The sequence below is a fragment of the Lepisma saccharinum genome, chromosome 1 (genome assembly GCF_977018435.1).
Source record: "Lepisma saccharinum chromosome 1, izLepSacc3.1, whole genome shotgun sequence".
NCBI lineage: Eukaryota > Metazoa > Arthropoda > Insecta > Zygentoma > Lepismatidae > Lepisma > Lepisma saccharinum.
This window is the reverse complement of record NC_139229.1, coordinates 75,304,767-75,321,826: the sequence shown is the minus strand read 5'-3', so window position 1 is coordinate 75,321,826 and position 17,060 is coordinate 75,304,767. Positions and strand designations below refer to the sequence as shown.

The 17,060-nt window shown below is 37.7% G+C and overlaps 1 protein-coding gene across 5 annotated transcripts in view; it reads right to left on the bottom strand.

Moving 5' to 3' along the window:
• Positions 1-17,060, bottom strand: part of LOC145996585 (very long chain fatty acid elongase AAEL008004-like) — a 74,658-nt gene that overhangs the window by 12,151 nt on the left and 45,447 nt on the right. For 4 of the 5 annotated variants that reach the window (XM_083133132.1, XM_083133122.1, XM_083133141.1 and 1 more), the window contains exon 7: positions 16,693-16,829. In XM_083133132.1, coding sequence (XP_082989258.1) covers positions 16,693-16,829 — 137 coding nt within the window. Of the gene's footprint in view, positions 1-12,857; positions 13,413-16,692; positions 16,830-17,060 lie in introns of those variants that run through there. The other variant, XM_083133161.1, reaches the window with a different exon arrangement.

Below are 17,060 nucleotides of genomic sequence, written 5' to 3'. Positions count from 1 at the left end.
CGAAACACGGACGCCTTCTCCAGAATTTCAAATCTCGTTACATAAGGTTCTGGGTTGGAGTCCCGAACAGGCATGACTTTCTTGTTCTTGCCCTTTTATCTGCTTCATTTCATCATAATTCATCGTTATGGTTTACCTGCAGGGGAAGAATACTGGCAATAATTGCCAATACAAAGCCAATGACAAACAGAACAACTCGATTACGGAGGTGCCAAGAAGAAACGAGACTTGACAATTTCTCCGTCTCTCGGTTTGTCGAATTGAAAATTGCTCTCCCGTTCTCGGTCTCGATTAGTTAAATATAGAAATCGAAAATGTATGTGAATGAATATACATGTATTTTATATATTCCGGTTTTGTAGGAGATTTCGTGAGAGATGAAATAAGTACTCTTCCATCGTATTTATTTTTATAATTTTTATTCCCTGTTCGATGATCGCGACGATAAGGACGAGTGACCATTACATGAAATTGATGACGAAATAGTCAAACACCCCCGACAAGGACGGTACTCAAACCCGGGGACTTTGGCGACGATATCGAATGTCAATCACTTAATGAGCTTGACCACCGAGCCTGCTTAATGTTGTTTCTGTCAGGTAATTCGTAATAATATCCCACATTCACTATCATTTGCTTCATAATTTATCTTATTGTTGTGATTAACCTGAATTCAAAGAATTAGTTGAAAGGCAAAAATGCAAGATTGAATGTCTCTGATGTTACTCCGTGCCGAATAATATGACGTGGTATTATGATATGAATTTATTAATCATATAATATGCCTATTCATTCCATTGATTGATCCCAATTGAGCACACAAAATATGCTATAATGTCCACTCCATGGAGGAGTGGTTAGCACAGCGCGCTACGATGCCATGGGTCCCTGGTTAGAATCTCGACTTGGGCGTGGGTGTCCTTGGTAAGTGTCCCTTCATCAATTTCATCATAGCATCACTCATCTTCATCGTCGCTATTTGCCAAAAGTGAAAGAATAGCAAATCTAAATAACAAACATCCAATCAAATCGAACATCTCTACCGATTTAATTCTATACGGTACCGAATTCCCACTTTATTACTGCATCTTAAGTCATTTTACAGCATCTCAATTGTTTTCCGATTCGAAAACATTTGGAATGTTGTTTTGTGCAGTTGATTGTGCATTGTTTCGTTGTTTGGATTGTTTAATTAACGTCGCATTAATTAGTTTTAGACCAATCGTGACGGGGAAGCAAGAGCACAAAGAAAGCAAAAAAGACAAGGAAGAGACCACGGCTTTCTTTAAAGATAGCATCCCGTGAATACAACTCAAGTGACTGCAGAATATTATGAATAAAATTTATTTCGCTTTTTCCTTTTATTTCTGTTTCAGTTATTTTACTTCGCTTTTCTTCTACCACTCGCGTTACTCGTGTCGGTGAGGAAGAATTATAAACTCGTGAAATGGACGATGGTACAAAAAAATATATGCCTCTCCCACGGTTCGAAACTGTCAGTACAAAATATTGTCTTATTTTTAAAATTTACGGGCAAATATGATTTGTCACGTAGCAATTTTCGCTTATCTCTTTCTCAAAGGGTTCCATTGCCTCTCTGATGTCGTAGTGGTAACGTCTACGCCATGTAATGAAAGGCTTCCGAATTCAATACCAAATAGAGAGGCATTTGGTTCGGATCCCATTTTAATCTGTAGGTCCAGTGCATGAACTGGACTTAAACAATTAACGTGTGGCATGTGGTCTGTGATGAGAACCATCATTTCAGCGAACCTCTTGACAATGACTCTAATATCACTTGAAAGAATAGTATTTCTTTACGACTAGGTCTTGTCAAGAAACCAGTTCCTGAAATTTTCTTCTGGAGGCATCGTAGCACCCAGCTGTTTGTTGTGGCTGGGGCACGAGTCATGTGACTCATGCTATCAAAGCTCAATCCTTCCCGAGAACTCAGAATCACCAGGCAAACTTAAGCGAATATTTTGTTATTTGGGTTGCATAAACAACAGGCTTTAAGACGTTACGAAATTCTACGTCCCGTGGCCCAGGTATTTTTCTTCTAAGACTGTACACTAGTATCCCAATAAAAACTGTCAATGGTTAATGCAAATTCATGCATGTTCGTTTGTCCCAATAGCAATAGCAGCCTGTCCGTTTGCCCCAATAGCAGCCTGTCCTTTTTTCCGCCTGTGGTGGCCTTTGGCCTTAAATTTTAAATAGGAAACACCAAATGGCAACATCGTGTCGGTAATGTCCATGCACCTATGGAGGAAGGCAGAACTTCGGACGGACTATCATAATCCATGCAATCCTTAAGTTCGCAGTGCGTTTTCTTTTACTATTCGGGTTTCTGCAGTTGACATTTCTCTTAACCGGTCAGCTATTAACAGGGTTCGCCAAGGTAGGCCCAACCCGAAAAAACACGATTGGTTTTTTTCGGGTTGGCCCCACTTGAAAAAACTCATTTTAAAACCCAGTGGTTTTTTTCATTAACTTTGGTATTTCAATGATTTCTGAAATGAAGGAACGTAATAGAAGTGTATACTAATAAAGATTGCATTTTAAATTCTTAGAATGCGATCACGACTATCATTATAATTCAAGATTAATTTTGCTATCTAAAATGCACAATACTTGTAACATTGCAATTAAGTAGAACGAAATTTCAGAGCTCAGTACACCAATAGAAACGTTTAATCTTTATTATGAAATTACATAGGCCTATATTAAGCTGTAGATTCTGCAGGTACTTTAGACAAAATATTCCAATATGTTGAACAGCAACGTATTTATGTTTACTCAATATTGAATACATTCGTTACTGCAGTTTATATACCAAATTGCACAGAATTACATGATTACTATATTATTACAATAAAACAACCATTACGTTCTACTTAACAGCGTATTTCTTGAAAGAAAAACAACAGATCGATTTATCGATTACAAAATTTAGTATTAAAAAAAGGAGTTCTGTTTCTGGCGGTCGCATGTACCTACCTTACCAATCAATATTTTGAGATTCTTTATCATTTGAACGTATAAACCTGTATACCTTCACCAACTTTACGGCCTTATCTACATTGGGGTGTGTGGAGTTGGAGTTCCGACATTTCCGACACCGTCATTTGCGACACTAAGGCAAAAACTGGTTTTTCCCCGTCATAAGCGACACTGCTTGGATTTTCTCCTACGATTTCTAATTTGTTTACCAGAATTAGTGACATTTGCGTACGTGCAGCAGCAATAGCGTATCTGAAGAAAGTATTTCCCGAGGCTCAGAGCAGTGTGTAATTTTCACTTTAACCAATGTTTGAGGCGAAAGGTGCAGGAGTTGGGACTGACAAACGATTACAAAACAGATCCAGACGTGCGGCTGTGTATTAGAATGTGTTCAGCTCTGGCTTACCTCCCTGTGGCTGACGTCGATGATGGATGGCTGTGTGTGATGGAAGATGCGCCAAACCACGACATATTGAGAATATTTTTGGATTATTTCGTTGAACAGTGGATGAACAACTCTGTTTTCGACATTTCCATGTGGAACTGCTCCCAACAGTGGCACAGGACTAACAAGGCAGTCGAGGGATGGAACCATACAGTTAATGTATTGACGGAAAAGTTAAGTCCTAACGTATACCAATTAGTGAAGACTTTAAGATGAAGCTGTGTACAACGACTACTTATGTGAGAGGAGGGTCTTGAATCTTAAAGGTAAACGTAGACGACGTCAGTACATTACATTAGATGAGAGAATACAAAGAGCGTTTGCCGACTATGAAATGCATAGAGATCTTAAGCGCTTTTTGAGGAGAATGATGTACGTTCAGAAATTAGAATGAAAATAGTAAGATGTTGGTTCAACTACAAGTGAAACGACGCATTCTACATTTCTATATTGACAAGGGATTGCAGTCTGCTCCTATACTGACAAAGGATCTAAAAAATCCGTCATTGACAAAAGATAAATACATCCAGCTTTTAAACACCCAGCTTTCATGATCCCAGTGTGAAGGAAAACTAATAAAGGTTTTAAAAACACACCAGCTTCCATGAAGCTGCCAGTCCTAAGCCTGAATAAAGTGTGATGGGAAGCTACTTACACTTTGTGTCGCAGATGACGGTGTCGCAACTGTCATGGAATATATTTTCCATACAGTGTCGCATATGACGGCAAAAATGCTAGTGTCGCATACGACGGTGTCGCAAAAGTCCTGGATTCTGTGGAGGTAGCGTCCACACCTTCCCGATCTCGGCAATATTATTTAAGTGACGTGAAAAACTAAATATGCTGACCAAGGCAGTAATTTATTTTATTATAAAAACATAAACTAAACGTAACGTTTCAACCTTCTGGCAAGGTCTTCTTCAGACTCTGCACCAAGTACAAGTCTAGAAGGTTGAAACGTTACGTTTAGTTTATGTTTTTATAATAAAATAAATTACTGCCTTGGTCAGCATATTAATTTTTCATATCATGGAAACAAGGCTTAATGGTGTTTTAAGTGACGTGATCGGCAGCACCCACCGGCCACCTTTACTCTCTAGGCACCCATTTGTTACAGGCTGGGTGAACCTCAGAGTCGCCTTATGCAGGTACAGGTTAGTTCCAGCCAGGGAATCGAACCCGGGTCTCCCGTGTGACGATCAGATGCCCTTCCGACAGGAGCAATAAGGTAGAGCCTTCATGGCGTAGTGGTAACGTCTTCGCCTTGTAATTAAAGTGTCCCGGGTTTGATACCAGGTGGAGGCACATTATAAAGTTGTTCGAATCACACCTTAAACTGTAAGTTCAGACTCGATTACCCCATCTGCATAAAGTGGACTTAACAACAGCAAAGATATGTAAAATAACAGAAATAGAATTAATTTTGCAAACACAGGGTTGCCAGCGGTACTAATATTCTTGTCGAACGAATACCGGAAGTGAGAACATGTTCTGAATATAATATTGCCTAACCACGACACAGTGTAACCTTTTTCTCCATTAAGTATCTACTACACGAATTCTCTTAAGAAAAATCCACCAATGTCGCTTTTCTTTATCCAGCAAAATTTTTCTCTACCATAAAAATCTTGTTAAATGGACTATGTTTATGCAAACATGGCATTTATACACGAAGTTATTCTCACGAGAGTTATTAACGAAGGCAACGTGTGCTAACAAGGTCGAAGTCACAGGAAATCTTTCTTTTTACTGACGATTTAATTACATAAAACATTGTTTAGAAGTTGTAAAATTTAAATAACCCTCTGATTTTAACAGAGAAGACTGCAAGAAAAGCCAGAATGTTTAGCTTTTTCTAGTCGAATGTGTATCATTAAACAATAAAGTAGAGATTTTTTTTAGCAGCTTTCGTCTAAGATTGTGTAGGTACTTGATACGTATAATGTGAGAACTTTTTGTGGTAGTTGTAAAAACACTTTCAACCATTCTGTCTGTTTTAGTCGTTATTTCAAGTCGTGTATCTTTCTGCCAACAATGAAAAAGATGAATTATTAATCTTGAATAGTTGAAGGAACCTCAATGGAAATACATCAATGGCTAGCTGTAATATGTTAACTTGTATAATTTTAAGTTACGAATCTTTTTGTGTTTAAATTTTCTTAAGTAATTTTCAACTCTTTCTAATATCAAATTCTCTCTCTCCCACACGCTTGTTCTCTTCCCATGATTGCACGGCTCTCCACAATCGATTTGAATATCTTGTTATTATTAGATCTTGGAAATTCCCAGAATAGGCACCTGTGTAAGGGACTCCGTAAATACAAACCTGAGTTTAAGTAGACAAATGACCCGGTTTGCAAAGGAAATCATTCACGACTAAAACAAAAAAGCAAACAAGAAGATAAATTTCGAGTTGTCGGACTAGAAAACAATATCTAAGTACAATAATGTTGGCATTTTGTCCGTACAAGACAATGGGATAACGTTTTCAAACATTTTCTGGATGAGGAAATGGGTGTGTGTATACTTTTCCGACTGAAGTGAGAAAATGTAGATGGTTAGTTTTTTACGTGTGTTCTGACATAAATCAAGATGCGTATTTAAATAATATGTAACCATAGGTTCAGAATTTTTTTAAAAATATATGTATTTTATTATTCCAATCTCTCTTTTTCAACTACTAATACTTATCACTAATGTTGTGCCCACTGACACCAAGCGGCCCCAGGTTCTATACCCAGTGAAGGCACATTGCACAGTGTTTCGGATCGCACTTTAAACTGTGGGTTCAGTCCCGATTAACCTATGTGTGCAGAAAGTGGACTTAAAACAACAACTCAAAACGTCCTTTCGACGCTGTGAGTTTTAGCAAGACAGCATTTTATTATGGGCCTCCCCGATGACGTGTTAGCGAAGTTGCTTGTAATGAAAAAAAAGAGTTCCGAGTTCGACATTTAGCTGTTCACATTCCATTTTAAACTGTAGGTCCAGTCCCGATTAGCCTAAAACGTAAAACAAATTCTGTATTTGTGCGAAAATACGATCCATATTCAGGATAGTCGCTGACTGTCTTCAGTCAAAATGCACTAACATTTTTAACACACTAATGACGAACTCTGTAATCAAATAGCTATGTCTCCCTCTAGAGCGCTGAACAAAAATTACGAATTCAGTCTTTATTGAAGAGCATGAAATAGCATAAGAAAAAAGGTGTATGGTGTTACAGTAATGATTTCAAGGTTCGATTCCCGAGTAGGACAGTGATTCTCATTCATTTCAAACTATAGGCGAGGTCCTTAGATCCCTTTTAGCTTAGGATTAAAGCCGCCCGGAACGTGGTGCTGATCACCCATTTCATTCTCACATTGTTACTTTTGCGAATAGTTGTGCTGGTAGTGAGTTTGATGTTTTCCGATGTGAACATGGTATAGGTAGGATAATAATAACTCTCGTGGACGTAATTCATAATATTTCGTTGGATTGCTGTGGTTGTCTTCTTCGGCAATATACATAGATCGATCGGACTTGCGCAGAATCTGCCATCTTTAAAAAATTATATTTGTTCAGTTTTTGGCCATATTCTCGAAAACGGTTAATTTTAGAAAGAAAATGAACTGGATCCATTCGAAAGAATAACAAAAATTCGTATCGAAACAAAGTCGTCGCAATTTGTCTAGGACTTTCCATTGTCGAGAAAAGAAGGTTGCGGAAAATATAAATTAAATTAGTTTACACGAGGAATCATTATTTTTGCCTGTTGATTTCAATCGAGCAATTGTCTCCAAATTATTATTTTTTGTAGCCGCGATGGTCTAGTCGGTACGGCGTCTGACTACCACGTGGGAGACCCGGGGTAGGTGATCTACGGTCGGAATTTTCCCGGCCTTAACCCCACATAAAACGGCTCGGGGGCTCACCCAGTCTCAAGCCAATGTGTACCTGAGGATTAAAGTCGCCCGGAACGTGTGCTGATCACATCACCTCCTAAGTGGCCGAGATCGAGAATGCGTGCGATCCTACTCCAAAGTCCCATAAATATGCCTTCATGGGACGGTGCCATATGGAACTTTACCTTAAATTATACTTTTTTTATGTTAAGAATAATGAATTTTAGTATCGTTTGTGTTTTTGGTGACGGGAGAACATAGCACCCTCTCCGAGATTAACGCTTTCAACTGTACTTAAGATATGCGTTCTGTGTTCCGTCATTACTTTAATGCTAATGGTACTTGCTAGTGAAGGTTGTTTTGAAGGATATGTTTCTTGCATTAGGCTACAATTTTTCCGTTTTATTTACAATAATGCATTGATAAAAGGTAGAAATCAATATTGACCTTTTCGTTAGAAAGATTTACGTATTGCTAAGAACAGAAGAAGAGTACTACTTTAGACTTCAGGGAAATAAAAAGGCAGCATTCTGATAAGGAACATCACTTGTAAGTCTTCCAAAAGCCTTTGATTCTTTTGAGCAAACATTTTTTATCCTGTCTTGAGAGCCCTTTTTTTCGGCTCCGTAAACAATTTTAGTTACAGAGCGTGCAACTAAAATGCATTGGAATCGTAGTCGTATGGTTTCATCCTCTTGTTTGTATTTTGTATACCTTAAAAATGCTTTTAAGATAGTTTAAACACCTAAGCTAAACAATACTCCGTGGCGCAACAGTTGTCTGTTGTCTGTTGCTACCAGCAAAATGACTTCTTCATTGGGCGACTTTGTTAGCGTATAAGGTCCCATCGCCGCTGTTTTCTGGCTATCAAGACCGGAGACGCTACTATTCAAGTAGCTGGTCATTTGTCCTCACGATGCCGGGTTGACACCGATATTTTGCGAGTCGAACCAGGAATCGAACCCGGGACAGCTCCCACCAAAGCCGAGAGCTTTAACTTTCTGGCTGAGGCTCGAATGGACCTTTGTCCGACGCCAGAGCAGCTTTTTCAGGATTTTCTTCTTTCGAGAAACTGATATCGTGTCGCAAAATCTGAAAAATTACGTCTTACTTCTAGAGCATTCACTTGAATCCTCATGTGGTTTCCTTTCGCTGTTGTCTAGATATTTACAATAGTTTAGTGGCTACGAAAGTCTATTAGAATATTGATAATATCTTAGACAACAGCGAAAGGAAACCACATGAGGATTGACATGAATTCTCTAGAGGGAATTCTAAGCAGAGGTGATTTTTCACATTTTGGGACGCGATATCGGCTTTTCAAAAGAGGAAAATCCGAATGATGCTGCTCTGCCGTCGGCCAAACATTCAGCCGAGCCGTAGAAGAAATGGAGTGGTTCGTTTCAAACCCCATGCAAATTGTGGGTTTCATAAAAACGAGCGTCTGTTACCGGTTTATCAATCCAGGTTTGGAAAGGTTTTTCCGGGTCTCCATCAGTGTCTCCAGCCATTTGCTGCTACGGAATCTTTAACGCAGGTCACGATACTTCCATCCAGTTCTGTGTCCTCTCCTTTCACACTTTAAACAGTTTCTTCTCCCGTTCAGTGCTTGAAGTGAAAAATCTTTGCTGTGGGGATGTTTCGTCTAGCCTTGGAGTTAGCTGGGGGAGGGGGGATGCTCCTATGGTTTAACATGGTGAGAATGAGACAGCTGAGGGGGATGCTTTGCAAAAAAAATTGCATCTCCCCTCACTTCGAGTTCCGCACTGCTCCCCCATTAATAACACAACACACAACGAAATAGGTTTGATGGAGGCGGAACTTTTACACTGGCCTGTGAGCTTCAACTACAAATCCTGGTCTGGGTATATTATGTATTATATTATGCATAAAATATAAATATCAATGGTAAGTGGTGGTGTTGATTAATATATGAAAACAGGAGGGCAGCGACGGCAGAAACAGTTTGGTAAATAGTGGATTGGTTTCTACTTCAGCTATTCATATAGCAGATACTTTGAAACAGAAATGTTATGATCGGGACGTTTGAAGGTCAGTAACTACAATATCTGGTAGAGTTAGACTAGATTTTATGAATTCAAGATATTCACGTCTAAAACTGTAATTTCAATCTCATATCCATTTTCATTTGTTCCGAAGAGACGTGTGTTGCTAACTGGTTGCTGTAAGGTTATGTCTAACTTCTTTTCCATTTTCTCTTAGTACTTGTCATGTATCAAAAAGATATTGAAATGATATTGGGGTTGTTGTGGACCATTAGGACGAGTCAAATTGTGGAATATTGTAAACTCCCTGTGCCTTCCTAGGAGGTGGTTCGAAAATGTCAAATGGTAAAACTAGTAGAGTGACTCTTCATTTAAAGACAACTTTGTAGAAAACATATTTGCCAATGGGCCGGTGTATTCTAATAGTGTCCCAATATTATTTCGATATTTCTTTGCACACCTAAATTGTTAATAAAGTAGACCCTTGGATCCCAGAATATGCTTTCTAAATCATGAAGTGTTCACACAGCTTCGACTTTTACAAAAGCTTTGTAATTCTGTATTAATATCGAGAAGTAGAGCCTGACGAATGATGTGGCTCATATAATATATATAGGGCCATTCCATGTGAAAGTGCCCCTGAACCTCAATTTTTAAAATGAAATGAAATGCTGTAACTTTATAATATATTGTGAGTGAAAAATCTAAAATTGTCTGATGGATAAAAGAAAATTGAGTATTATACATAATTAAGTTAGAAGGTAGACGGTAGTTTACATATTGTTCGTTTATATTATTTTTTTTGATTTACTTGTGTTTTGTATTTTGCCCCTCCCGTGACACCAAAGAACAATAAATTTCTTCTTTAACTGTTCCATTTCCACCTCAATTGAAAGGTCAATTACCTTCTCTCTTTGTCTTAAATAATTTATTTTTCATCATTTGAAAATTCACAGAAATTAATATAAACTTCTTACGTGAAGAGACAGTCTTTCGTCTGTCCCACCCATGACATATAATTTTTCACTTAGAGCTACAAATCTGGGAAAGTATTTTAAGGGTAGTTATGTTTAATGAACAGTGTAAAGTTTCATATTTCATTGCACAGAAACTGTAAGAAAAATGTTGCCTAACTATCAGTAGAATTGTTACTTTAATATAAAAAATGTGTTTACAGGATTCTTGTTGGGAAACCAGATGGTAAGAGACCTGTAGGAAGGCCAAGACGAAGATGGAGGGACAACGTTGAGATGGACCTAAAGGAAATCGGTAGGGATGGGAAAGAGTATATAGATCTTGCTCAAGATAGGGACAGATGGAAGGCCTGTGTTGCTGCAGCCATGAACCTTCGGGTTTAAGAAGGCTAGAGAGTTAGTTAGTTAGTTAATATAAAAAATGTAGTGCGTGTGTCCCACCAATGACAATATATATTTACACACACACACACACACACACACACACACACACACACACTCTGTCAAATTTTGCTTGAGCTTCTCAGACCTATTCAACAAGATATGTCTCCTAGCATCTCTTTCCCGTTGGAAATTTTCAAAGAACCCCGCAGGTACCTTAAGCAAGCACGATGCATTTTCAGTATACCACCACGAGACTCATCCTATTCATGGCGTGGAAAGTCTTGTTCTCTGTATTGAGAATATTAACCTGTTACGAAGTTGAAACAATAAAAGAGTTTTCGAATTTGCCCCCTTTGTCAGGTCACCACGTACGTTCAAAATACAGTTATTCCATTCTCCCCATGCATTTTCGTGAAGTGACGTTGATATTTTGCGCGCTTCATATCTGTTAACCTGTTACATACTCGCCCTGTATACATCCAAGACATTTCAAGAACTTGGGTGATACCAGTTCCTTAAGAGAGTGAGTGGCAATACTTTCAGACTACTCTGTACAGTTTTCAAGTTTACCGACGATTAATTTACACAAAGCATTGTTTAGAAGTTGTAAAATTTAAATAACCCTGTGCTTTTCACAGAAAACATTATATTTATAACAAAAGTTGCAAGAAAAGGCATTACAGAAATTCCAGAATGTTTAGCTTTTTCTAGTCGAGTGTGTATCATTAAACAATAAAGTTGAGATTTTTTTTAGTAGCTTTGGTCGAAGATTGTGTACTTGATATAACTTGACAAGTTTAAAAACAAGACGCTGCAAATAGCTATTGCGCACCTCACACCACATTTCCCCACTCCCTTCTCTGCGACGACGTTAGTTCGAAGTGTTGCAACCTGGGGGGAGCGGAATGGTCTAAGTATTTTTAACGAAATTTGAATGTTTATGTATTATTATTTATATATTATGTATTTATTTTTGTTTATATAACTCCATCTGATTTCGCAAATATGTCGCAACATTGTAAACAATTTCTCTGGCCTGTCCTCTAAGGGGCTTTCCAGAGCAGATTGTGGATTTCGTTGAACCCGGCAGATTTGATTTTCAGAGACAACAGTCACATATTTCGCCTCACGCACTCACCATTGTTCTCACACGCAAATACACACACGAAACACACCACTTCAACAGCAGAGAAACGCCTCCGAAAACAAGAGCCTCTTCCACACGAATGATGCGGTCAGACGGGGGTGAAAATAGTATCTGTAGTTGTGACGTCAGATAAAGAAAGGTAGGGTTAAACAACGGTGAAATATTCTTCGCATACTGATATCGATAAGATATAAAAGAGGAGCTTGCATTTAAAAAATATACAGCCAAGAGTAAGGAGCAAGAACAATTCAATGCTTTAAAAAAGAACACAGGCAAGCGTGTTATCAGATTGCCTTCTCGTAGTGATTATTGTACGATTAACAAAAGAACAACCACCCCACTCGACTTAAAAGAAAAAGCCACTACTCGATGTCGCATTCAGAAAATGAAGTCATTCGCCATGTAGTTTCTCTTCGTTATAAACCTTAACGCGCGTGCGTAATACTACAGTTTACGATCCGCGCACCGCACGCATTTTCAAAGGCCGGATTAAATAAAATGAATCACTGTATAATATGAGCCGGCACTGTCACACTAAACAGTGAAAATCGTTTCCATATTTGTTTTAGCTTAATTTTGTTGAGTTGGCACCACTGGTACTCCCAAGGCCAGACCACTGTGTGGACGAGTGGTGGGGAGGATGACGTAATAGGAAGTGCTCCGCAGCGATCTGCGCATATTGGGACTTAACTTGTCAGGTTATACATATAATATGAGAACTTGTTATGATATTTCAACCATTCTGTCTGTTTCAGTCGTTATTTCAAGTCGTGTATTTTTCTGCTAACAATGAAATCAAGGTGTACAATGCACACTCATTTTTACATTAAACACTAGAACCATAGCAATGTTCTGTCGTCAATTCATGACAACTACTTTGAAACTTGCATGAATAATCTCTTTGCTGCACTTATTATTGCAAGGATACATGCATCATCTTTTAGCATGCAAAGAAAACTTATAAACACCGCAGTTTAAACAACATTTTATTAACAAAATTCAAGATCTCTTTCGATAATTATGTACAAGTAAGTGCTGGCATCTAGTGTGTACGTTTCAAACGCCGCTGTAACAATATATGCACTTAAAAAAATAGTGTTAAACTGAAGCGGATTTTATGCCACTAAGTCCACACCGCATTGTGGTAAATTTAACCTCAATGGTGTTCATTACAAACATTTACCTAAGTTATTTTAACATGACAGTTAAATTGGCCAAAATGTGGTGTGAAATTACTGGCAGCTTCTCGCTTTAACACCAATGGCTTTTTCAGTGAGGTATAGAAACACAATATATTTCATTGTACTTGTCCAGTTCGCTATGTACATAAGCTGTTTGCAAATCCCACTTTGTCTTTCACTGGAAACAGAGACGAGTCCTCTTGTCTTTTTTAACCTGTCAGTCAACATGCTCCTTTTTCTTCCAGTAAGTTTTGACGTAAAAGTTCATGAAGAGGGCGGTGAGTATTGAGGTGGCCGTCATGGCAAGGATTGATTGGCTTTTCTGGTAACCGCAGTCGTAGATCACGGTATTTGCTCCGTGTGCCAGGCATATGAAGAACTGTACCTATGGAGGAGAAATGGTCAGCCATCATCATGAGTTCTTACTCCTACTTTTCCAAGTTCTTTCTTCTTCTTGAAGTTGATTTTGGCGCTTGAGTTGTTGGTTCTACACGTGTCAGGCCACTTACCTTTGGTTAATTGCATCGTCACTGAGTGGACTCCAGAGCCGAGCGTTTTAAGTTCTCGGGTTCGATTCCTCCGCTGGGAATTTTTGTTCCTTATTAGTGACCCTTCATCAATTTAATCTTGTCACTCATCCTCATCGTCGCGATTAGCCATAAGTGGCAAAAAAACGAGGCGAAAGAACAAAAATAGAAATACTGGGTGAGCGAAATAGCCTTCGCCTACCTCGTGCCCAAGCTGTATGAGAAATTTTCAGTATCATTTTTAATAGGGCAAGAAACACACACACACATGCATATCGAGAAAGAGAGAGAGAGAGAGAGACAGACAGACAGACAGACAGACAGACCGACAGAGAAATAAACAGAGAGGAGGAAATAATAAGAAAGAGAAAGAGGGAAAGATAGAAGAATAAACAGAGAGAGAAAGATGGCAAAACCAGAGAACGACAGAGAGTGAGAATTACTAAGAAAGCGAGATATAAATGAAGAAGGGATGAGAAAGAGAAAAATGGAAATAATAGATCAAAGAACGAGAGAGAGAGAGAGAGGGAAATAGGAAGAAAGAGAAAAACAGAATAAAGAAAGAGAGAGAGAGAGAGAGAGAGAGAGAGAGAGAGAGAGAGAGAGAGAGAGAACCGAGAATAAATGGAAAGCAACGTATAGATGAAAAGGGAATGAGAAAGAGGAAAACAGAAGAATAGAGAGATAAATATGGAAAGTAGAACCAGAGAAAGAGAGAAAATAGAAATCGGCAGATAGATGAAACTGGAGAATGAAAAAGGAAAATAGATTAAAAGAGAGAGCAAAATGGAAATAATAAGAAACGGAAAACGAGGGTAAGAAATAGGATGAAAGCGAGAGATAGATTAAGAAGAAGGGAGTAAGAGAGAGGAAACTAATGAAAAGAGAGAGAGAGAGAAAGATATGGAAAGAAACAAAGCCAAGAATGAATGAAAGAAAGCCGATGAGTAACTCTCTGCATCTAATATAAGCATTAGTACCATCACAACCACTGACAAGCCGGCCTAAAATATTTACATTGTTATCTTCCATGATAGCGGCTATAGAATTAGCAACAAAACTTCGTGTTGATGATCAGCTCATAGATTAGACATTTCTTCAATTCGGGTTGGAAGGTGCTCATTACAGTAATTATTCAACACACGCGACTTTTGCTAGAGTCCAAATGGCCTACGTTTTTCTGACCACTCTGCTGACTAGATTGTAAATGAAAAAGATGAGCGATTACGATTTCCAATTGCATCTTGGTACGTTCAAGCAATCGCGTTCCAATTGTATGCACAATATTCTTTGTAAACGGATATATATATATATATATATATATATATATATATATATATATATATATATATATATATATATATATATATATATACGCCACTGTCTTCTCTTCTTGCAGACCTCATTCATATACATACTGAAGATTTCCATATATTCTTAAGTACGCAGGGGGGAGTTGATGGTGTTACAGCAGCTCCCTAAGTTTTGAGAAATTAAAGTTTTCACTCGGGAGAAACCAAATTGGTAAATACTGATAATTCAGGCCTTTATTTTTATATGTCAAAAGTCTGTATCATAATGTAACTTCGGACCACCCTAAATTTCAGCGGCCAGTGTTTTTCTGTGGCACTGTTCCTATATTGCAAACAAAGTCGGAACATTCTTTGTCTGAACTGTTTGTGAAATTTGAAACAAACATGTACATTAATTAAGTGCTAGTGAGGGACCTTTCCTGGTAATCTAATGTACGACTGTTGTTCTTAATGCAGAGTTATGCAATTAGTCATTCCCTTTGCAATGACAAAGGAAGTGCAGTAATTACACCAGTGTCCTCCGTGTTTTATTTTTTTTTTTAATTGCATAAACATCATTCTCTTGCATGTTTCTCACGCTGACAGCAAGTCTACTCAAAAGTTACAGCCAGATGGGAAAGTGAATTGTAACTGGCCACATGAAAGTAAATACGATGTTGGAATAACCCAATGCTTAATGGATAGTACCATCTGCTTGACGCGACAGGATGCACCATAAAGTCTCAGCCTTCTTTAATTTATTTTCTCTGATAATGAATCCAATTTCTGGAGGACAACTCTACGTCAGCTTATCTCCTACTGCCTTGCTTGTAAATGTGCAATTTTGCTTTGACTGAAAGTTGAAGATATCTTTATTTCTGATTCTGTAAAAATCGGAGCTCCTACTTATCTAACAACCACTGTACTTACCAGACCTTATCCTACATTTTTTTTTTCCAATTCCTGCGATTCACTTTTAAAACAGTCATATCAAACTTAGATCAGGCACAAACTGTCTTATCTTCCAGAAATGAAAAAAATTGCCATTATGTTTAAAATGCATGGAATCGCTTGAATGAGAACGGGTCAATTTTTAATTCTTATATGTGGATGGTATTATAGTGTAGAATATAAGCTACAAAATGCGTTCCCTTATGGCAATTGTCTCATGAAACAACTGACATTTTGGAATTTTCTTCCAGAATGATTATCATGTTTTGGCCAATAATTATGCATTTTGTGTAGATGCTGACATGTGATTTAACTATGTTTTGCACGGACACAAGTAACTGAATAATTAGTATCTTTACATGTACTAACACTGTTATGGTGATGAGAAAGCGCTATGAGAAGGGATTGGGAGTGTACTGAAAACTTTCAAAGCATTGCCCCTCTTCTTTTCTCATTTTTCGTCAAACTAAACCCCAGATGTATGCATGCTTGTTTCAAAATTGTTTAATTTGACAAATTAGAAGACAAGAAAATCTCGTATCTCACAGAATCAATTTTTATATAATCGAAATTTAGTTTTGTTAGATAGATGAACTAGTTACAAATTATTAAATTATTATTGGAAACATCAGTTCATGAAAGCTCAAATAAAGTTTTATCATGTGCAAAACACTCTTTTGCAAAAAATATAGTAATGGTTCAAATATATAATAGGAATAAGAAATGAGAAAGGAAGATGAAATAAGGAAGAAAAGAGACAAGGAAACAAAGCGAAAATGCAAATCGTAAAATAGCTGAAAGGTAGAGATGAAACAGTTAGTAATTGCATAACGAAACATGAAATATTAATGTACAAGGAGTTATATCAGAAATAAAGTGAAGAAAATATACTTACAAATTGAATTTTTGTGAGGTTCTTCTTCCATCTAAGATTCTTGGCAAAACCTGGTGTCAGTACGCATCTCAGGTAGTAATAGTACATGAACACGTGAATGAATGTGTTAAACAGCCCAGCTAACCAGATTTGACCGCCTGCAAAAATGAAAGTGTGGTAAATATAAATCTAACAATTTCGAAATTCTAGGTTTAATAAAACTTTGCTCACAAAAATGCAAGGTATTTATTTATGTCCAATATCAAAAAGAAGATCGTCATATAATGATACAATTTTCAAAGTATGTACATGACAATTGACACGTTTCTGATTAGATTAGTATTTTTTATGTGTTCGATGGTTTCAAAACTAGACAAATTGTTCTTCAC